The 24,988-nt window shown below is 35.0% G+C and overlaps 1 protein-coding gene across 1 annotated transcript in view; it reads right to left on the minus strand.

Moving 5' to 3' along the window:
- The window catches only part of NIPA1 (NIPA magnesium transporter 1), a 53,607-nt gene that overhangs the window by 3,730 nt on the left and 24,889 nt on the right, over positions 1 to 24,988 (minus strand). Inside the window, exon 4 of the mRNA XM_044667007.1 lies at positions 8,133 to 8,293. Within this exon, the coding sequence (XP_044522942.1) occupies positions 8,133 to 8,293 (161 nt within the window). The remainder of the gene's footprint in view (positions 1 to 8,132; positions 8,294 to 24,988) is intronic.

A 24,988-nucleotide genomic window follows, 5' to 3' on the forward strand; every position in this document is an offset into this window, starting at 1 on the left:
ATATATATATATATATATGTATGTATAACCCAGTGGAATTGCTTGTCAACTTCTGGACTGGGGAGGTATGAGGGGAGGGAGAAAACATGAATCATGTATAACCATGAAAAAAATGTAAAAATAATAAAAAATTAAAAATAGAAGATTGAATCTTTGTTTCCTTATTCATTCCATCCTTTGCTCATCATAGTAGTACATATAATCCTCTAAACAGATTAATTAAACTTTCTTATTAAGTTCCCCCTTTTCTGTTACATTCTATTCCCATATCATTTCTTGCCTTAGTAGATCTATGATACCATCAGTACTCTTGACTGACACATTACCTTTTTTTTAATTTGGAAAATTTAATTAAATTAATTAATTTAGAATATTTTTACATGGTTAGAAGATTCATGTTCTTTTCCTCACCGTCCCCTACCCCTTCCCATAGCCAATGTGGAATTCCAGTGGGTTTCCATATTATTGGCACTAGGGTGATCATTTAGAGTCAATATCCCCAATCATATTCCCATCAACCCATGTGATCAAGCAGTAGTTGTTCTTCTGTGTTTCTGTTCCCACAGTTCTTTCTCTGGATGTGGATAGTGTTCTTTCTCATGTCACCATTACCTTTTCAATGCCATCTCTTTCCATAAACTTTTCTTATTGTTTTCTCATAAATTCTTCACTGAGGAACTATCCTAACTTTAGAGCCAATTCTTCCTCCCCACCCCCCATTCTCTTTAGTAATATACTTCTCTTTAGTATACAATAGACAACTTGGACTGGCCATTTGTCATGTCTTATTTTCAATATGTGACTAGTACCTTTCTTATTTATGTCATGCATATTCTTAGTAATTATCTTTTATATCGCTTCTCATGCATCATCTATGTTTGACAACATACTCACTATATGTCCATTGCCCTTGGGGTTGGAATTTTAACCTTTCAAATAATGGAATTTAGCGAATTACAGTCATTTTCCAGAAGTAAACTAGTATTAGAAAGTCTTTTATCATGGAAACAGACAGCCTAAGATCACTGAAAGAAATGGACAATTTCCCAAATCATCTCTAGTTTAACCTTCTCAGCTGCTGGCTTAACTTAACCATTTGCTTAAAGTCAGCCGGTGGTACAATGTCTAGAGCACTGGGTATGGCATCAGAAAGATCTGAGCTCAAATACAGCCTTAGACACTAGCTGTGGGACCCTGGGCAAGTCACTTAAACTCTGCCTCAATTTTCTCAAATAGAAAAATGGGGATAATAATGGATCCTGCTTCATATGGGGCTGGTATAAGAATCAAATGAGATATTTGTAAAAAAAAATCCCTTAGCACAGTGACTGGCGCATAGTAGGCACTATATAAATACTTATCCCCTTCTGTTTTCAATTCCTATTAGGAAACATGTTAGTAGATGGTCTGATTCAATATACTACCCATTCTGCTACATGTCAAAATGGGCAACACAGATTTCTTTTCTCCAAAATGGATGGTTAAGACCTATTTCTAACTTATTATTATGGATTGCTATACTGAATGTATAGTACTATGGCTCAATATAACTAATGCAATGTTTTATGTGAACAGAAAAAACTGGAGAACTTCTCTATTAATCATACATCCTTCTGTTTGCATCGAATAGAAGACAAAGCTCACAATAGCAGAGCATATTTGTAGTGAATACATTTCTCTGTTTCAATACTTTGATGTCAGTACTCATGTATCACCAAGCAATGATCTCAATAAACACACCAGACCTTGAGATTTGATTGATAATGATGTGAAATCTTCTCTGTGGACACGTGAGGGTGCATCTTTCTTTTAATTCAAATGCTTCTCTGCAATCAAACACTGAAGGCAATCTTACATTTTTTTCCCTTTCCCAGTCAGTTGGTGTGATTGTATAAATGTGGTTTGCAAATGTATATCTATTTCCCCCTTATCTTTTTATAAAAAATATTGTTGATGTAATTTTGCTTCATTTTCTAGAGAGAGGAAACCATCTATAGCTATAAGTCATTCTATATAATTGCTAATGTCTACTCAATCATGTTTTGAAAAAGCACCACCTGTGACACTTTTTATCATTTTGGAATTTTTATCTTTGAGTTCTCAAAAATCTATCCCTGAATACCTTTAGAATTGCACTGGCATGAGCAGAAAATTCTTCTGTAAGTGCTAGTTCAATTTCAATTGTTCTCTCAACTTTCACAATATATCTGTTGCAAAGGGAGATGAGTCCAAATGCCAAGGTTGCATGTTGTGGTCAATGGAAATAAGACAGGGAGAGGAAGGTGGACCTGTAACTTCAGTGGAGACTTCCATATGAGGAAACGCTTTATCCTTCTTTGCAACTTCTTTTTTTATTATTTTTGTTTCTGACTAATTGTTGGAAGAATTTCTTCACGTGAAGCCTAGATTTTTTCCTACCAATTGATGCTTGTTCTACTCATATGTATACGTATATGTGTATATATACTTAATTTTATGTCTTAAAGGAGAACTATCTCCTCTAAAGACCAACTCTTGATATTTCTTTGCAACTTCTTAAGAGAACTTCCTAGAATATTGGGAGTATTAAGGGATTTATCTGGGTCACACAGCCAATGATGTCAGAGACCACAGCTAAACCCAGGTCTTCATGGCTCTGAGGACAGTACTTTATTTATTCACCAAACCACAATGCTTCTTGTTAATTAAAATAGTTTATATAAATTCAATTGAAAGAAAGTTAAGAAAGCAATTGAAATATAAAATAAATTAAAAGATCAGTTCTTTTTCTTATTTTATCTTCCTGGTTACAAATACTTTTAAGATAATTTTCCTTCTTTAAACATCTCAATGGCTAAAATCTCTATTGTTAATTTTTTTTTCTGTTTAAAAATCACTCAAAGCATCACATTTCCTGGAATGGGAGTTACTTAAGGCTGCGATAAACCTACCAGGGCTAAAGCTAAGATCAGTTCCTAAAACTAGGCCCAAAATGGACTGTCCTTTGAGAATGAAGATAACAAATGTTGAGTGAATTAAAAATGAGAACTGCCAAGTAGATGCTTAAAGCACCAAAAGTCAAAGCAATTTTACGAACACTGAGAGGTCAGAAGAGAAAAGAAGAGATCAGAAGTGGAATTAGAATTTTAGATTTCTGCATGAGACTGACTCAGAGACTAGAATTGATGGGAATATTCTTTTTATTAGGGATCAAATGTGCTTAAAAGCAGCATGATGTCCAAAAAAGCCAAGGAAACTTACAGAAAAGGCAGAATCATCTACTATAGAAGAAAAGTCAATTGTAGAAGCTCCTAAGCATAGGTTCAGCAAAAAAGTAATTTGCTGGAAGCAACTGTAAACATTTTTGTTCATAGAAGCCTATTTCCTCTTTTTTTTTTTTAACATTTCTTGGAATATAGATTTAGTAATGAGTTATATGGCATATGCAGTTTAATGTCTTTTGGGGCATTGTTCCACACTACTTTCCAGAATGACTGAACCAGTGATAATTTTGTTTTCTTTTTTAATGTGCTTATTTCCTCAATTTATTTTTGTCTTATTGCTATGGCTAGAATTTCAAGCAGTATATAAAATAATAATATACTATTAAAGTTCCTTCCTTTACCCCTGGATCTTTCTGGAAAGTCTTCTAGTTTATTTCTATTCCATAAAATGTTGGATTGTGGTTATAGATAGATTTTGTTGCTATGATTTCTAGTATTTTTAAACAGAAATATTATAATAAATGGTACATCTTGTCAAAATTTTTTTTGTGGATTTACTAGTATCATCATATGACTTTCTGTTGTTATTATTGATATGCTCTATTATATTGATAGGTTTCCTAACAGTGAATCAATCTTGCATTAGTAAAATTCAATCTGATCATAGTGTATATTATTTATATGTTACTGTCTTCTCCTTATTAATATTTGATTTAAAAATTTTGTATCAATAAATTTATTAGGCATATTCATTAGATTTTGACACTTTCTGATTTACATACCAGTACCAAATTTATATCTTAGAAAAAATTTAGTAAGATCTTTTCTTTTTCCCCTCTAGGTTATATAAGCTTACAATTAATTTTATTTTTTAAATGTTAGATAAAATTTGTAAATCTGTCTGACCCTTGGTTTTTCTTTTGGTTTGTTTGTTTTTCCCTTTTGGAGACCATTCATGGTTTTTTTTTTCAGTTTCTTTTTCTGAGATTGGGTTATTAAATCTTCTATTCTTATTTTGTTAATCTGAGCACTTTGTATTTTGTTAACATTCATCCATTTTACTTAGATTGTCAGTTTTATTAGCATGTAATTGGGCAAAATTATCCCTAATCCTAATTTACTTAATTTTTATTCATTTGTTGTAAATTTTCCTTTTTAATTTTTGATATTGTTAATTTTAAAAACAAAATTAGCCAATAGTTTACCTATTTTATTGTTTTTTTTCCCCAAATGAACTAAATTTTATTTTTAATTAAATGTTTTTTTTGACTTTCCATTTTATTAACTTCTTCAATTTTTTAGATTTCTAATTTGAAATTTAATTGGGGATTTTTCATCTATTGATTTTCTAGTTTTTTTGTTGTTGCATGTTGAATTCATTGATCATTCTTTCTTTTGGTTACTGATTAATGTGTAAAGAGAAACACATTTTCTCCTAAGAATTGCTTCATTCCAAAAATATTGGTCTATTGTCTCATTATTGTTAACCTCAGAAAAATTATCTATCATTTATATGATTTGTTTTGACTTACCAATTATTTAGAATTAAGTTATTTCATTCCAAAGAATTTTTAAATGTTTCTTTAGCGATTTTTACTTGGATATAATTTTATTTCATTGTTATCTATGAAAGACATGTTTAATATTTTTTACTTTTCTGTATTTTATTTGTGAAGTAGTTGTGTTCTTTTATAAGGTCAGTTTTTGTAAAAGTATCATTCACAGCTGAAATATGTATATATATGTACACCCATACACACACACACACACACACACACAAACACCACCCCTCTCTTTCTATTGCTGTTCAATATTCTCCAGAGGTCTATCATATCTAATTGTTCTAAAATTCTATTCAATTACTTAACTTGTTTCCTGTATATTAATTGGTTAGATTTGTGTAGTTCTGAAAGAGGTACACTGAGGTCCTTCTATTATTATAGTTTTATTGTCCATTTTTTTCTATAACTCATTTAAGTTTTCTTTTAACTTAAATGCTATTCCATTCAATACATCTGTGCTAAGTATCATTATTAGTTCATTGTCTTTGCCTTTTCATCTTTTTTAACCAAGTCTATTTTTGTGGTTGTCTTGCTTGACATCAAGATTGCTACTCCTGCCTTTTTGTCTTTAGTTGAAGCATAACAAAACCCAGCAGAAAAAGCTAGAAAGAAAAATTCCACTAAAATAATTACAGAGTGAACAAAATACTTGGTAGTCTACCTGCCAAGACATACATAGAACTACATGAATACAACTACAAAACACCCCTTATACAAATAAAGCTTGACCTAGATAATTGTAGAAATTCTTTGCCTCACCTCATTATTTTAACTCTGGGAGAATCTTTTGTGTTTAAAATGTGTTTCTTGTAAACTAAGTGCTTTGTGATCTATTCTGTTCTCCTCTTCTGCTTTATGGGTGAGTTCTTATTCTACTCTTATACTTTTTACCTCTCTTTGCTTCCTACTTCTTTTCAAAGATAAAGATGGTGGTGAGTGAAGGATGCATGACTTTATTCAATCTGCTTCCACTCTTCTGCCCCTTTTCTCTTTTCTTCACCCAGGTCCTAATCACAAGCTCTTATTCTTTTATTCTTTCATTTAAACCCCTTTTATTCACTCTCTGTTAGAGTTAGTTTTGCTTATGACTAATTGTTCCCTGTTCTTCTCCTCTGTCCCATATTTCCCATTTTCTTGTTGAGTAAAATGTATTTCTGCACTCAACTCTCTGAATGGTTGTAATCTATACTTCTTATACCAGTTCAGTTGGTTTAAGTGATAACTGCTCCTCCCACTACTTTTCCCTTGTATTCAGACTTCTATTTGTGCACGAGAATTTCCCCACTCTTCCCCTTTATGCCCTAGTGTCTTTCTTTTCTTCTTCTCTTTCTTCTTTCAAGATAATAAAAATGTAACAAAACCACCTCCAGTGCTTCGGTTTTATTTCTCTCCCTCTACAATCCATGATGATGAAAGAATTCTCAGGGAACATACATACCACTTCCCACCATTAGGCTGGAAGCATGTCATCACTGTTCAGTCCCTTCTAATTATCCACTTGTATTTACCTTCTTATGTTTCTCTTGACTCCTCTGGAATGCTTAGAAGTCCTCTATCTTAATATTATATTACCCCCTACCCCTTTTCTCCTGTGGGTTTTCTTGATTGTTTGTGGAATATTACATTCTTCACTCTGTTCCTTTATTGTTCAATCCTGACTATGGCTCCTTGGTACTCGAATTCTTCCTTTCTGGCTACCTGAAGTATTCTTCCTTTAATTGAAAGTTCTATCTTTTTTATTCATAGGAATTTTCATTTGGGTTTTTTTTTCCAAGAGGTAACTGATGAATTATTTTAATTTTCATTTTGCCTTCTGATGCTAAGAGATTTGGGCAGCTTTTTTCATTATTTCTCAAAATATGATGTCTAGGCTCTTTCTTTGGTCATGGCTTTCAAGTTGTCCAGTGATTCTTATATTCTTATTTTTGATATAAGATATCTTACATTTTCTATTTTTTTATGTCTTGACTGTCTTTTAACATTTCTTCTCTGATGAAATCCCTAACTCTTGCCTGATCCATTCTAATTTCCAAGGAATCTGTTGTGTAAAGTTTTACACCTCTGTGATAAGCTGTTAATTTTCTTTTCAGGTTGAACTGATGGGATGTTCTCAAATTTATCTATAAACTATAACTTAAGAATCCCTGGACTAGGTGATCTTTTAGGGTTCTTTCCAATTCTGAAATTGATTGTCTGAAGCCCTTAATAAGCTACAATGACAATGATGTCAAAAGTTCCATCTTCAAGGATATTATCACTATTTTCAGTGGCCAGAGAAGAGATTTAAAGGTCTGTGTCATAAAGGACAGCTAAAACAGCCTTCTCCAAGATCTCTTCCATCACTGCCTTTTTCCTGTCAACTATGAGGGTGAGGTGGGGAAGAAGGAAGATAATAGAACTAGGTCTCATTAATCTTCACAAATTCTCAGAATTCTCCTATACGGAAGAATTTCTCTTTCTTTTCCCCAATTACTTAGTCTATCTTGCCTTTATTAGAAGGAAATAAAAAGCAGATAAATTTGCAATCGTACTAAGAACTATCTGAATGAGAAGAAATAAGCTAAGCAGAGGCAAGGGAACACTCTAGGCCAATTTTGCTTTTTGTCATTCCCAAATATCTCATGTGCTCCTATGGTAACTTCAGTTATAATTGCTTAAATAAGCATTTGTTCTGTGCTATTATGTTTCACATAATTGGTCATGGTGGCACAGACATTCAGTACAGGTTAAATTATGGCACTATATCTGAAGCTGCTGATTGAGCAATTTTGTAAAAAAATTCTAGAAAGAAAGTTAATTTAGAAGATAACCACATCAGAACTTAATGTTTGCTTGAGGAATGCACAGTGATAAAATGCTTTCCCTTATTTAATTCCAAGTATTATTTTGTATTACAAATTTCATTCAATTTCAGGAATGTTTTTTTTTTCAACATTGGGCCCACATCAGCTTGGGCAAGTCAAAGAATATTTGACCAGACTTCAAAATATAGGCTATTAAAAAATTACACTGTAGGGGCAGCTGGGTAGCTCAGTGGATTGAGAGCCAGGCCTAGAGACGGGAGGTCCTAGGTTCAAATCCGGCCTCAGACACTTCCCAGCTGTGTGACCCTGGGCAAGTCACTTGACCCCCATTGCCTACCCTTACCACTCTTCCACCTATAAGTCAATACACAGAAGTTAAGGGTTTAAAATTAAAAAAAAAATTACACTGTACATGTGAGTCCTGGACAAATTTATATTTGAGGATTATACACATTGAAAATGTTTCTAGAGAGTATCATATTAGCAAAATTCATTAAAGTAAAAATTCCTTAAGATCCCTTAGGCAATCTCTCTTCATATGTATAAATAAGGAAATTCGTTACCTGGATTTGTAAGTTTCTCTTCAAGTTCAGCCTGGGTCGTTACACTCTCGGATTTTGGGGAATGAATGATAAGAACAACAGAACCAGCACAACTTAGCAAACATCCCAACTTGCCCAAGATGTTCAGTTTTTCCTTCAGAAGATAAGAAGCTAAAATAGACCTTCCACAACAAAAAGAAATTCACAATTTTAAAATCAAGCTATTTGTCATAATAGCAATGAATTTTACTTCTGGTCCTATCTCTACTTTGTTTAACAATTAGAAAACCCCAAATTTCTCTATAATCAGAGACTAAAGAACAGGGACTAGGACTGTGATTTCACTGGAATAGGGGATGACAAAATGTCTCCTACTAATTTGGGTCAACACCATCTCCATAATGTCTCTGTCATCTTAAAGAGTTTCCCGGAACCTTAAGAGATTGTTCTCTTCTCTAGGGTTATAATGCCAATATGTAAGAGGTGGGATTTGAACCTAGTTCTTTTTGGCTCTGAGACCAAATTTCTACCCCCTACACCACATCGTATCTCTTAAAAGACTTAATAGGAAAAAAATTAGAACATTTAAGAGAAAAAAAACCCATGACATCACAAGCAAAATTTAGTGTTTATATTATAGTGATGGCAGAGGTGATAGAGACTGAATAGAGGTCACTGATCATTGGATTCTTACCACCCCACTCTCCTGGTCTACTTGATGAAAATAAAGGGTAAAGTAAGAAATATTTAACAAAGAAAATATGATTTTAAGGTGTTAAAGGAAATATGAATGTGTTTACACTTTGTTGACACTTTAAGGGGCATGAAGAAGTTTTTCCATCAATTTGATGGAGTAATACGGAGTGAAGCTCTAGGGCAGCCAGGTGGCAAAATAAGAGTGCTATGCCTGATGTCAGACTCATCTTTATGAGTTCAAATCTGGCCTCAGGCACTTACTAGCTATGTAGCCCAGTACCAGTCATTTAACCTTGTTTGCCTCAGTATTCTCATTTGTAAAATGAGCTGGAGAAGGGACAGATTGATAATACAGTAGATAAGAACATCAGGCTTAGAGTTGGGAGGTCCTAGGTTCAAATCTAGCCATAGACCCTTCCAAGCTATGTGACTCTAGGCAAGTCATTTAACCCAGACTGTGTAGCCCTTACCACTCTTCTGTCTTAGAACTGATATTAAGAAAGAAGGAAGGGTTTTTTAAAAATGTGCTGGAGAAGAAAAATGGCAAACCACTCCATTATCTTTGCAAAGAAATCCCCACCTAGAGTCACAAAGACATGGAAAGAATGAAAAATGAATGAACATGGTCATTGGCTTGGTTAAGTACCAGCCATACCCCTGAGGATCTTTATAGGTTGGATTCCCCAGGGGGATGACGAACTTGGGTTCAAGCTATTTTATAGATGGAAGTTTATTAAACTATAGCCTCCTCTGATCATTTTATATCAACAGCCAGTCAGATAACACAATTAGCTCAAAGCAAAGATAGTGTAAGAAGAGTAGTAATAAAGTATTGTCCCCATAAAACAGAGTCACACTGTCCCACAAATACAATCAGTTTGAGGGGGAAGAGTGTGTACACATGTAGAATACCCTAAAAGAGAGGCTTAGGGAATGAATGGCCAATGCAACTTATGCCTCTAATATTATGGGTCCCAGACATGGTTTCTATTTTTCCTGGTGTCCTCAAGCTAGCACAATATCTTTACTAGCCAGATGGTTCAGCTGGGCTCCTTGGCTCTGCTCCCTTCACAGCTTAACTTGATTCTACATTACAATCCTTGGACCTACTCTCTGGAGTTCACCATTTCCTACTGGGTGACTTGCTCTATTGAATGATGCTACTGATAATGGGAGATGAGGAAGGAAGAAAAGAAGGAGAAGAAAATCCCCTCTCTTCTACTAGACTCAAGAAGAAGAATGAAGGCCAAGATTGATCCTCTTTTAAGAGAGAATTAACTCTTTTTCTCAACTGCAAGGGGTGGCTCTCCTCTTGACTGAATCCTTATAGAGTATTTCATCTATACTCATTAGCTCTTAGAAAGAATGACTTTTTAAAGGGTGTCAAGAGTATGGCTTATCCTTTAGCTGGCCAATAATCAGCCACCCTATAATTACACCAGATTGAAGAAGGAACTTCTTCCCTACCTCTTAAAGGGGAAATAAAGTGTAAATACTTCTTTATACTTTCTTTAAAGACCTTATCACCTCATTGTCACTGTTAACTAACTTTTATATCATTAATTATATCATTAAGGAAGGAGCTCAGCTGATCTGAGATCCTTTAATCAAAGCCTCTTTCCCTCAAATTAAATTAAAACAGACAGTTAAATAATGAATAAATTGTCCTTTTTCTCTTAAATTTTATTTTGTTTTGTGGGTAGGTTAGGAATTGCCAAAGTTGCCAGACTAAAAATAGAAGTCTATTTAACTACAGAATAGGAAGGTTATCATATCTGATAAATAATCATAGGTTTATTTAAAAATATCCCCCATTATGTGATTTGGTGTTTTTTTTTAGAATTTAAGTTAATTAATTAATTAATTAATTAAGAAGATTTTTCCATGGTTACGTGAATCATGTTCTTTCCTTCCCCTCTTTCCCCCCCTCCCACTGCCAATGAGCAATTGAACTGGGTTTTACATGTGTTATTGATCAAGACCTATTTCCATATTATTAATATTTGTACTAGTGTGATCATTTAGAGTCTACACTGGGGTTTTGGTTTTAATGGATTGCTCTTTTACAAAAATGAGATTGAGTGATTATATGTGTATATATATATATATATATATATATATATATATATATATATATCCCAGTAGAATTGCTTGTCAACTCCAGGAGGGGTGAGGAATAAGGGAAGGGAGAAAACATGAATCATGGAACCATGGAAAAAAATTTTAATTACCCATAATCCCAAGAGTTATACTGACAGAATGATGACTGTAATGAATATAATCTTTTTGTCAATTTATTTCTTAATTTCCCCATAATGAAACTAATAGCAAGGGGTTACCTGTGAAGTGTCTTAAGAGGACCTGGATATCATTTTATAGTTGATTAGTTGTTAATATCTTTCATATATTCCACTACTTTGAGATAAGTAATCCTTTTTTTCAATTTTGCAGTAATATAAGTTTAAAAATACATTTATTCTAATATTAATGCATACCCAAAAAGCTTTAAACTATAGAGATAATGCCACTGATTGTTTAAAAAAATTATGGGACTTTGCTTAATTATTCTGATTCCAGAAGAAGAGAATACAAAAAGAGCCATTGTACAGTGCCAAAGAAGCACAAAGCTAACCTGCATAGTGCTTAGAGAGCAAAAAGGTCAAAGAGACCAATCCCAGTGAACGTGATGTAATTTTGAGCCAAGACATGAGGACTTGTACTTGTTTGGGGTTCAAGGTTGCAGCTGTTTTGACATATGTCAGATGCTGGACTTCCCTGAACCCCAACAAGCATCTCACTATGGCTGCCATCCTGACTCCTATAATCTAGTCCTTTTTCTACCTTTCATAGTGTGACAAACTTTCTGTAATCCTGGCTACTGATTGGGTAAATGCATAATTACACAAATTACTTTAATTGGGCCCTGATTCAAGGACTTGTTATAAGTTTGTTTTTCCTTTACTTAGATTTTTTTAGACATAAGACTTTGACATTTTATATTTCATCCACAAATTATTTTTTCTCTTTTGTTTGGATTTTTTGATGTTTTTAATTTCTTTTGCAAATTGATTCATATACCTCATAACTGTCATAACAACATCCCTGAGTGATCCCTGTGTTATTATCTACCTCAGGTGGGACTGTGTTATTATTTTGAACTTTGATTTGAATCTAAGCAATTTTAGGATAAGAAACTTGCTACCTCCCAGAATCCAGAAGACAAACCTATTTGGAGAAGGTGCCATGAAGATGCCTGCAGAGACCACACACTACACCCGAAGATCCATATTGAACTTTGGGATGTGCTAATTTGAATTTTGAGGGGCTGAAAGCATTTGTTCTGAATGCATTTATTTTGAATGTATATTTTTATGTCAAAAGGGACTGCCCCCAAATTGGCTTTTTGTCAATATAGCAATCATTGATTTTGTTCTTTTCTTTTTATCCACAAATTATTGCAATTTTTAAGTTGATTATGTTTTCATGATCTATTGGGGGGACTGGTCTCCCAAAGGATCACATCGGGGTATGGTATAAATATAGATTTTGAACCTTGGACTTCATCCCCTATAAGTCCCTTAGTATTTCCCAAAATTCCCTTTAATCTTTCCTGCGCCTCCACGTTTGTGTAGTCATGTTACTGTTTTATAAGTTCTGTAGCTCCTCCCTCTTCCTTTTTTGCTCTCTTGAGCGGGCTGGGTTAGTTTAGCACCTTTTCACTCTGTTTTTTTATGTTAGTTTATTATTAACAAAAATTTATAAAATATAATACTTAGTTATTGCATATTAATTTTAAAATCCACAAAACTCTGAGCAAACAGCACAAGATAATTGAACATTAAGTCATTCAATGTTAACTGTCAGAGAAGGAGGTGAGAGTATTCAGGGGCTGGAGTAGCCAGCCATGGAAAAGAGAAGGATAGGATGGAGATGAATAGCCAAAAGGGCTACGTGTGGAAAATAATGTGAGCAAAGACATTAAGGTAGGAAATAAAGGTGATATCTTTATAGGACTTGTAGTTCATTCATTTCAGTCTGTCTAATTCTATGTGACCCCATTTGGGGTTTTCTTGGCAAAGATCCTGGAGTGGTTTGCCATTTCCTTCTCCAGCTCATTTTACAGATGAGAAACCAAGGCAAATGGCTAAAGTGGCTTAGCCAGGGTCACATAGCTAGTCTTCCTGACTTCAGATTTGGTACTCTATCCACTGTGCCACTTAGCTGCCCCTTTACAATACTAGAAGTTGTTTTTTTTTTTATGACTTTAAAAACCCAACATTTCCCCCCCCCTCCTTGATGTTCTAATGATACCCAGACACAATTCTGAACCAAATAGTCAAAATTATTTTCTTTTAAAAATTTTTTAATTGTGATGACATTAAAATAGGAAGTATCTTATGAAAGCCTGGAGAAATCCTGATATTATTTGACAGGCTATATTGGAATATGAAGTTCCTCTAAAAAAGAGATACAGACTCTAGCCTTCTGTTCTGTTTTTTTACACATAACATAAGTGCTAAATTAATTCTCTATATTCCACATCTGAGGGAAGTGAAAGAAGATAGTAGTGCTAATGATTCTTAACGGTCGTTTATTTTTGGCTTTGGAATTCCTTTTTCTCCTCAAGGATGTATTTGCTGTTCTGATATTTCACAATACTTCAAACAAGTCAACAAGCATTTATCTAGCATATGCCAGACACTGTGCTTAGTGCTGGGACAAGGCAAACATGGGCAAAAACAGCACCTTCCCTCAAGAAGCTCACATTCTAATGGGTGGATCCCCCAATAATGGAGTCATCCTCCAAATAGGTCTGGTCTATAAGAACTTCAGAAGCTGTCCAGCTTCTCTGATCCTTTTCTACTCAAATCTCTTCCCTATAAACTCACTATGATGGCACATGTCTGGCTTATCCAAAAGACCAGACTAAGGTAGTTTTAACTCATCTAAGACATGTTTGGTTCACACTTCCCTTTCAGAAAGATGATAACTAATTATATTTATGGGTTGAGTTTAAAAGGCCTTACTGTTTTCTGGGCGTAAGCAAGCATAATCATATTGTTACTAAAAAGACTCAGCTGAGATCAAATGAGAATGTAAGAATAGGAAAGTACTTTGAAATCTACTAAGAGCTATACAAATGACAGATTATATTAAGCAGAAGATGGCAATGAAAACAAAACCTTGCATAAGACTGGTAAAATTTGCCAAGTTCTAAATGAAAATAATCCCCTAAACTATTTCACTGAACAAATAACTTTTAAGCATAGGAATTCATCATGTAAATAATGTGGCACCTAATTTAGAAACTTAAGAAATACTGCAAACATTATGTGGAGCTCTGTAAGAAAGGCACTTTTGAAAGGTTAACTGAGAAGAAGGGTATGTGACTTTAAAAAAAGAAAGAGCTCCTTCACATTCAGGACATTTATAATAAACTGGTTTGTTTAGAAATACTCAGAATACAATTTTAATAATAAAGAATTACAAGCATGGATAGAAAAGCTTATCTTAATCCAGGTGAAACTTCCCTTTTAGAAACCTGTAATGATGATAAAAAATGAAGCAGCAAGGATAAAGCAACTTTGAAGTTTTTTCTCATAGGCATTAGGCTGGCAAGTATGATAAACAAGAGAAGCCTGGGAAAGACAGGCATATTAATATTCCGTGGTTCAACTATGAAGTTCAACCATTTTTGGAAAATTGTTTGAAATTATGAGATAAAAGTGACTAAGTTGTTCATATTCTTTGACCTGGAGATTAATGGTAATATGTCCCACAGAGAGAGCAAAGACAGAGTTTTCACAAAGGTCAACATATACAAAAGAGCATTTTCTTTTAAATCAGAGAATATAACTGGAAACAAAGTGGGTACTTATTGATCAGGGAATATACTGCTGAACAAATTGTGAAATATTAGTGGAATTTCATTCAATATGAGATATGAAAAAATAATAACATCAGCAAAGTTGTAGGATACAAAATAACCTCCAATAAATCACCAGCATTTCTATATATTACCAATAAAGTTCAGCAGCAGGAGAAAGAGAAATTCCTCTAAAAATAACCATAGATAATATAAAATATCTGGATCTATTTACCAAGAAAAAAATAGGAATTGTATGAACACAATTACAAAATACTTTTCATGCAAATAAGTGAAATCTAGATAAGTGGAAAAATATTAATTACTCATGGGTAGCCTGAGCTAATATTATAAAAATGACAATTCTAACCAAACTAATTTATTTATTCAATGCCTTAGCAATCAAACTACCAAAATTATTTATAGAACTAGAAAAAATAATATCAAAATTCATCTGGAAGAATAAAAGATCAAGAATATTAAGGGAATAAATCTCAAAAAATATGAAGGAAGGTAGCCTAAGAGTACCAGATCTCAAACTGTTCTATAAAGCAGTAATTATGAAAACAATCTGGTACTGGCTAAGAAATAGAATGGTGGATCAATGGAATAGATTAGCTACATAATATATAGGGATAAATGACCTCAGCAATCAAGTGTATGATAAACCCAAAGATCTCTGCTTTTGAGATAAGAACTCACTATCTGACAAAAACTGCTGGGAAAATAGAAAACAGTATGGCATAAACTAGATATAGACCAATATCTGGCATCCAATACCAAGATAAGGGCAAAATGGATATATGATTTAGACATAAAGGGTGATACCATAAGCAAATTAGGGGAGCAAAGAATAGTCTACTGTCAGATCTATGAAGAAGAGAAGAATTTATGACCAAATAAGAGAGAGAAAACATTATGAAATATAAAGTGAATAATTTCAATTGTACTAAATAAAAAATGTTTTGTACAAACAAACCCAATGTAACGAAGATTAGAAAGGAAACAACAAACTGGGAAATTTTTTTGCAGGAAATTTCTCTAATAAAAGTCTCATTTCTTAAACAGATAGAGAACAAAATCATATTTATAAGAATACAAGTCATTCTCCAGTTGACAAATGGTCAAAAGATATGAACAAGCAGTTTTCAGATGAAGAATCAGTTATCGATAATTATATGAAAAAATGTTCTAAATCACTCTTGATTAGAGAAGTGCAAATTAAAACAACTCTGAGGTATCACCTCACACCTATCAGATTGGCAAATATGACAGCAAAGGAAAGTGATAAATGTTGAAGGGGATGTGGCAAAATTGGAACACTAATGCATTGTTGGCAGAATTGTGAATTGATCCAACTATTCTGGACAGCAATTTAAAACTATGTTCAAAGGGCTATAAAACTGTGCATACCCTTTGATCCTGTAATACCACTACTGTGTCTGTATCTCAAAGAGATCATAAAAAAAGGGAAAAGGACCTACTCAAACAAAAATATTTATAGCAGCTCTTTTTGTGGTGGCAAAAAATTGGAAATTGATGGAATGTGCATCAATTGGGGAATGGCTGAATAAATTGTGGTATATGGTGGTGATGGAATACTATTGTGCTAAATGAAATAAGCAAGATGATTTCAGAAAAAGCTGGGACAATCTGTATGAACTGATGCAGGATGAAATAAGCAGAACTGGGAGAACATTGTTCACAGTAACAGTAATATTGTATGATGATCAACTGTGAAAACTTGACTACTCTCAGCAATGCAATGATCTGGGATAATCTTGAAAGACTTATGACAGGGAGTGCTTTCTGCCTCCAGAGAAAGAACTGTTGGAGTTGGGTGGTGGCAGATCAAAGCACACTATCTTTTATATCAATGTATTTATAGTTTTATTTGGGGGTTTTGGTTTTGTATGAGTGTACTCTTACAACAATGACCAATATGGAAGTGCATTTTGAATGATAATACAAATAAAACTTAAAAAAAAGAAGGGAGTGACCTGCCCTCCAGGCATACTCTCTTTTTCTACAGATATTGTAAGGACTATTCAAGTCTTTTTCATGATGGGTAAAAAAAAGTGCCCCACCACCACCACCAGGTAACAGAGTCACTACTTCGATGTGATACATAGAACAAGGGCAATCAACTAGGCATTTTCAGTTTGAACTGAAATTTTTTCTAATTACTTTCCACTTTGTATTTCTTTTCCTGAGTATAGGCAACCATACAGTAATCCTGTAATGGAGATATCCAGTCTTGGAGGCAATCATGGGACTCTGGTCCCATGGTGGGAGCTGACTGGAAGCAATGAGAATGTCTGTATCCAAAAGGATGACCACAAGCAAAAAAGTTAACCCAAGCCATGGGAAGAAAATTATTTGAACAGTGCAGAGCCAACATGAAATATAAAGGTGATAGTCAGAAAATCTACTCCACCAAATGTTTTGTTGTAATGATTCCAACCTCCTAAGAAAGTATAATAGCAGTTAAAAGTTATAAATTCCTGATTCTTTATGTTTTGTCAATGAAAATTTGTGAGTCTTTGTATTCAATATTTCATCTGTGTGCAGGAAATAAATAGTTGTCTCATGCCTCATATATATATAAAATAGATTGAGTTTTTCACTTTCCTCTTTTAGGAAAACCCTAGATATAAACCAAACCTAAGCTTTAAACAAATTTTTCCTAGGGTAACAAGGTAGAAGAGTAAAGAGACAAAAACTGGGAGATATGGAATCTAACCCATATTTTAGATGGTTAGGCTTTCCTCTATTAATAACTCCAATGTTGATGGAATATGTGGGTTCAGAGCAGAGAGGCTCCTTAGTAGAGAGAGAGAGAAAGTACAGAAACCTGGCTGCTCTGGACCCAGTAGTCATTCTAACTTTTATAAGGAAGCATCCTGTGAAGAGTTTTATTAGAAAGTAGCACAGGCATTTTTTAAACACACAAATACACTAAAAAGTCATGTATGAATATGTGTGTATGTGTTTAATGAAGAAAAAATTGCTGATAATGATGGTTCAAAACCAGATTTATTAGAATAAATCCTATGTGGCAAAAGTTGTATTCAAGTAGCTATGAGTCCCCCCCACCCCGGTTTTTTCCCCCTTCCCTCAGCTCCTTTTCTAAAAAGAATGCTTTCTATATCTGCTAGACATTTCAGAAAAATTCCAAGAAGCACAAATTGCTTTGTTTTACTACATGATGTTTACTATAGATTCATAGGTTTTGGGCAAGAAAGGTTCATAGTGGTCAACTTCTGACTATTTCTCATCAACTAGCAAAAAACAAAGATGTTAAAATCCTTAGCATTAAGATCATGTTAGATTTGTAACATAAACATTTGAATACTAATTCAGCTATCAAACTCGTAATTAATACCTAAGTGAAGTAAATTCTACAATTTAAAAGAAAACAAAGAAATAGAGATGGGAGACAAAACAAAACAGTCAAGGAGATTCTGTTATTTTCTATAAAGCTAGGTGTTGCAATGGGCAGAGTGCTGGACTTGGAATGAGAATGATCTGAATTAAAATCCAGTCTTAGACACTAGAAGTATGACCCTGGGCAAACCATTTAACCTCTTAGTTTCCTCATCTGAAAAATGAGGACAGTAACAGAATCTACTTCTCAGAGTTATTATGAGGATAAAATGAGATATCTGGGAAAAATAATTGCCACAGTGAAAAAGTCTACCAGGAACTGTTTTTAAATATATAACAAAGGACAAAGTCACCTGAAACCTCAATCTCTAAATCAGTGAAATTGAGAGGAAATGGAATGGACCTGGGGAAAAGGAAGCTTATACTCTCTTCCTAGCTCTGCCATCAATTATCTTTATGATCTTGAGGAATCTTTCTAACTTCTCTGAGTCTCTATTTCCTCATCTATAAAAATGAATTGGCAGCCTAAATGTTCTTTAAGATTCCTTTCAATCTTATGATTCTATAATTTGGGATCATTTGTGCCTTTGCTTGTAGCAAAGCAAAAACTGAGACAATCAGATACCAAATAATTATATTACAGAAGCAAGCAATTTATGACTTATGATGGTACTTATTCTCTACCTCAGCTGGAATTCATTTATAAAGGAAATAGATTATATGGTAAAAGGGTTCTTAACCTGTGATCTGTGGACTCCCATAATTTTCAGGGGGTCTTGATAAAGATGGATAAAAATTATATCTATGTTTTCACTAATCTCTAATTGAAACTTAACATTTGAATATTTTTAAAAAATTTCTGAGAAGTGATTCATAGGCTTCACCAGACTGCCAAGGGAGCTCATGACACCAAAAAAAGGTTAAAAACACCTGATATGGAAAGAAGAATTTAAAGATATAGAAAGTATAATAGGTACTTGAAAGTTACCCTGGGCCTATCCTACAACATTACAATTTCAGCTTTTGTAGAATCTCAGGAATTTTTAAAAACAAGATATTTGATTATATATCAAATGATGCTGTGTATAAATAAATGAGGTTTTTTTTTTAAATCAAGTATCTTAAGATTTTTTGGCAAAAGGTTTGATATTTGTTGAAAGTGTTTAGAGCCAAGATAGGAGAGTGGTAGGAACCTGTGCAGCCTACCCCATTTCCACAAAAGTCCTCTAAACAGGTCTAAAAAATGTGCCAGACTGAATTCTCATGGAGCAATCCAGAAAGAGTCATAGTGAGTCATTTTTTCAGACCAGCTTGGCATATGGAGAGAGACAGGGAGATCTACAGACTCTGGACACTGGGGTTGGGCCAGACTGAAGAGGAGCCTACAATTTCACTACCTAGAATCAACAGAGCTTATCAGCTGGTTAGTAGAGGATAAGTCCAGCAGCAATCTACTCTCTTTCTCTCTCTCTCTCTTTTTTTTAAATGCATACCTTCCATCTTAGAATCAATACTGTTCCAAGGCAGAAAAATGGTAAGGGCTAGGCAATTGGGGTTAAGTGACTTGCCCAAGACCACACAGCTATGAAGTGTCTGAGGTCACATTTGAACCCAGGATCTCCCTTCTCTAGGTTTGATTCTCAATCCACCGAGCCACCCAGCTGCCCCCAGCAATCTACTCTTTTTTTTAAACCCTTGTACTTTGGTGTATTATCTCATAGGTGGAAGATTGGTAAGGGTGGGCAATGGGGGTCAAGTGACTTGCCCAGGGTCACACAGCTGGGAAGTGGCTGAGGCCGGGTTTGAACCTAGGACCCCTTGTTTCTAGGCCTGACTCTCACTCCACTGAGCTACCCAGCTGCCCCCTGCAATCTACTCTTGCTAATACCAAAACCCAGGTTAGGAACTTGCAGAACTCAGATTAAGGAGGATTTTAGATTTTATGCTGGATCAGGTCATTCTGAGATCACTAGAAACCTATCTCTGAGGTCCTAGAATAATATAACACTCAATATTCCGAGAAAATAACAACAGGACCAGCTCAAATCTTCCTTCTAGAAGGACCACAGAGCCCAATCCTCATATTAAGCCCAAAGGCAGGAAGGGGGCTGGAATAATGAGAAAACAAAAAAGAAGTCCACCAGAAAGTACTTGGTAGCATGGAAGCTCAGGACACAAACCTAGAAGAGATTGATTCAAAAACATCCACAAACAAAGCCTCAGAGAAAAGCATAGCCTGGGCAAAAATTCAACTTCAGTTTCAGGAAGAGATGAGGCAAAAGTTAAAAACAGAATGTTAAATGTGTTTATAAATTAAATGAGAGTGCTTGAGGAGAAAATTAGAAAAGAACTGGAAAGAAAATTAATAGCTTGGTATAAGAGTACAAAGCCTTGCCTAAGCAAAAAAATTCTTGAAATTAAAATGGACTAACTAGATGCAGATGACTCCATGGGGCAAGAAGATATATTAAAAATAAAGTCAAAATACTGAAAAAAGAAGAAATGTGAGGTATTCCAAAGCAAAAACAACTGACCTAAAAAACAAAATTAAGGAGATAAAATTTAAGAATCACTGCACTATCTGAATGCCATGACCAAAAAAAGTCTTAAAACATCCTATTTCAAGAAATCTTAAAGGAAACTGCCAAGATCTCTTAGAACCAGAGGGCCAACTGGAAATAGAAAGAATCCATCTCCAGAAAGAAATCCCAAAATGAAAACTCCCAGGAACATGACAGTTAAAATTTAGAAACTCCAAGTCAAAGAAAAAATACAGCAAGCATCCAGAAAGAATTCAAATAACTAAGGAGACACAAATTACTGAGGAACACATATGATGTAGGATCATATATGATAAAGGAGCAGAGAATTTGTAATACAGTATTTTATAAGGCAAACAATATGACCTTACAACCAAGAATAACTTACCCAGCAAATCTGAGAAAATGATATAGGGAAAAATGATCTTTAATGAAACAGAGGTCTTCCAAACATTCCTGATGAAAAGACCAGAACTGTGAAGAAGTTTTATAATTCAAACACAGGAGTCAAGAACAACATAAAAAGGCAAAAATGAATGAATAATGATAAAGAACTAAACAAAGGTAAGCTGTTTCAATTCAAATGTGGGGAGATTATACATCTCATCCATATCATGGAGTCATTAGAGAACCACTGGAGTTTATTGAACAGTGGGGTGTTTTAGAAAGATTATTGTGAATTGTAGAGCCAAAATTTCATCACACTGTAGCCATACCAGTGATAAGCCTTTCCAAACTTGGCTAGGCTGACCTTCTGACAAAGGACACTCAGTTCTTTACCAGGCCTACAGCCAAAACCTTTACACCTTGGTAGGATCTGGCAAAGTTTATGCTCTATTAGCATAGATTTTGAAAATCTAAGGTTCTTGTTGTGACCAAAAGAATGATTTGATTATAATAATTAAAATGGGTTTGACAAATGTAAGAATTTTTAAAATTGTTGTGGTCGCCGTTTATAAAAATTAACTCTTAAGTCACAAGGATATTTTAGTAGCTCTAGTAGCTTTATTACAGCAAGGTAGAGATAATAAAGAGGGAAATGTAGGAAAGAGGTAGAAAATATTGCCAAGCTAAATACCCTAAGTCCAGATCCAAGTGCCTCCAGACCAAAGAGGGAGTTCCACCAAAGACAGGAGAAGAGCCAAAGAGCCAGGCTAGGGTCTCCTAAACCCAATTGAGTCCCACCAAAGCCAACTCCTCCAGCCACCAACTCAGAAGCCAAGGCAGAATTGAATGCCTAATCAAGCTGAAAAGACCCCCAGGGTCCCAGAGGCTCCTAGTTTTCTCCACCCTTCAGCTCTCAGGAATCAATCACAGTCTCCCAATTTGCCTAACACTGCTGGGAGTGGGGGGCAGTGCTTGTGGTCTTTTAAGTATGAACTTCCTTTTCTAGTAAAAGATTTCTACTAACTAAGTGTTAATGAACAAGTGTGAAAGGTGGGGGATTGATTAAGTTCAAATAGACAAAGAGAGTTTAAATTCTCTTTCACGTGATCAAGAGTACAAAGGTAGTAAAGTTAAATATCTTCTAGAACAAATAGTATAATCTGGCTGACACATTAGACTTTTTTTTAAAAACGGGTGTAGTGGAAGATAAGCCTGGAAAGGCAGATTGTCAAGTTTTTGTTGTTATTCAGTTATTTCAGTCTTGTCTGATTCTTCATGACCCTATTTGGGATTTTCTTGGCAAAGATATTGGGAGTGCTTTGCTATTTCCTTCTCCAACTCATTTGAGAGATGGGGAAACTGAGGCAAACAGGGTAAATGGCTTACCTAGGTTCAAATGGCTAGTAAATGTTCAAAGCCAGATTTTAACTCAGGAAAATGAGTCTTCTTGATTTCAGGCCTGGAACTCTATCTACTGTGCCACCTAGCTGCACCAGGTCTAAGGATTCTGAATATTCAGTAAGCAATGGGGAAGTAGTGACAGTTTTTGAGAAGATTAGATTAATGGTGCAGTGGATAGAGTCAGGAAGACCTGAGTTCAAATCTGGCCCTTGATTCTTATTTAGTTGTGTGACCCTGGGCAAAGTCACATACTTTTTATGTGCCTTAGTTTCCTCATCTATAAAATAGACATAATAATAACATGTACCTCTCAGGCTTGTTGTGAGAATAAAATGAAATAATAGTTTCTATAAATTGTTAGTTGTTGTTGATGATGGTGGGAATGATGAAGATTCAAGCTTCACTTTAGGAAAATTAATCTAGCAGCACTTGTAGGATGAATTAGAAGGCAGAGGGATCAGGGCTGTTGGATAGTTCAGTGGATAGACAGCCATATGGCCTCAGATACTTCCTAGCTGTGTGATCCTGAGCAAGTCATTTAACCCAAAAGCCTAGCCCTGCCACCCTTCTGCCTTGCAACCAATACCTAGTATTGATGCTAAAACAGAAGGTAAGGGTTTTTTTTTTTAAAAAAAGGCAGCAGAGGGATTAATTGAGTGGCAATGACAATAGGGGCTTAAACTAAGGTGGTAGCAGTGTTGTCTTGGAGAGAAAAAGAAAGGTTACAAGAGTGGTTCACGAACCAAGTCTAGGGGCCAAATTCTTTCCATCATCTGTTTTTGTATACTAAGAAATGCTTTTACATTTATCAATAAAATTTTATTTTATTTTAAAATGTAAATGCCATTCTTAGCTCACAAGATACCCCAAACTGCCCACCCGTGGATTAGAACAATATCACACAAACAGAAACAGGATTTACTGACTTGGATAGTTTGTTATTGTTGTTGTTCAGTCATATCTGACTCTTTGTGATCTCATTTGGGGTTTTCTTGGCAAAGATACTGTATTGATTTGCCATTTCCATCTTCAGCTCATTTTACAGATGAGGAAACTGAGGCAAACAGGGTTAAGTAATTTGCCTGGTGTCATACTGCTAGTAAGTATCTTGAGGCCAGATTTGAACTTATGAGGGTGAGTCTTCCTGTCTCCAGACCTGCCATTTTATTCACTGTACCACCTTGCAGCCCTATTGACTTGGATAATGGAGGGTTTGGGGTTTTTTTTTGCCACAACTAAAGAATGATATTCTTAAAATACAGATCCTTTCTCTTGCTCCATAAACTCTAGTGTCTCCCTATTAATTCTAAGATCACAAATAACCTCTTCTGTCTGGCAGAGAAAGCTTTTCCCAATCTGACTCCAACCTACTTTTATTCATTACTCCCTTTCACCCCCTCTTTAGTCTGATTGAACTGACCTTCTTGCTGTTCCTCATGCTGTTCCATCTTCTTTTTTCCATACCTTGGTACAAGCTGTTCCTCATCCCCATTGGAGCATGCTCTGTTCTCACCTCTACCTCTTAAAATTCCTAGTTTCCTACTAAATTCAGCTTAAGAACCACCTTCTGATTAGGCCTTTTATGATCCCTCCAAACTGCTCATATTTCCCCAGAAAAATCATCTTGAATTTATTTCACACATGCATATTCATGTTCATTTCTCCCCTAATATAATCTAATTTTCTTGAGGGCAGGAACTGTTTTGTTTTCTCCCCCATCCCAGGTATACCCAGTTCCTTGACAGTCTTATTGGCCTCCGGTAGACACATTACGTATTGATTGATTGGTGGTTGTTTTGCTGACAGAGATAGGGAAATCAGAAAGAAGTATGGCGTTTATAGGAAGGATGGAGAGTGTGGCTTTGAGTTTGAAATCCTCTTCCACAAAGTCATACCCCGTATGGAAGTAACCCCAGATTCTCAAAAGATGTGCCAATAGAATAAATGTTAGGTGAGTTTTACTTTACTGGAAAGGCTTTCAATATGGTTCTGGCAACATACTATGTCCACTCTCTAAGGACCATCCTAGCCAAATACAGAGAAGCTCGACAATAGTAGATTGGTGATTACTTGGTCATGGCAATCTATGAAAGCGAAAAAAAATGACTCTCCTTCTTGTTCAGTCCCCTTCTTCTGCAGTGGCAGTGACTAAAAGGTAGAAAAGGGATCTAGTAATCACTTCTTTTTTGGAATGTCATCTGTTCATGCTATACAGATAGCTGTGAGTAACAGAATACTTCAAAGAATTAAAGTCAAGAATTGTACAAAGGGCTGTGGAAAGGCACATGATGTATAGAAGTAGGATACAACATCTTACTAATGAAAAAATACCCCAAAGAAGCCAAATCAAAGATGCCATCTTGGTGACGAATGATTTTAAGCCAACCAAATGGCAAGAGCAAGGGATAACTGAAGAAGAGATGACATGCTTCAATGGTATTCACTCCATGTCAAGAGAATTCCAGGAAGGCCTCCAATACAATGGACTCCCTACGATGGTTGTACAGGAACACAAGGGCAAGAATCACACAGGACGGATGGGTTGCAAATTGCATTATTGGAGGGGGTACCTACCCACGGAGATCACTGATCCATTGGAG

Source organism: Gracilinanus agilis, chromosome 3 (genome assembly GCF_016433145.1).
Source record: "Gracilinanus agilis isolate LMUSP501 chromosome 3, AgileGrace, whole genome shotgun sequence".
NCBI lineage: Eukaryota > Metazoa > Chordata > Mammalia > Didelphimorphia > Didelphidae > Gracilinanus > Gracilinanus agilis.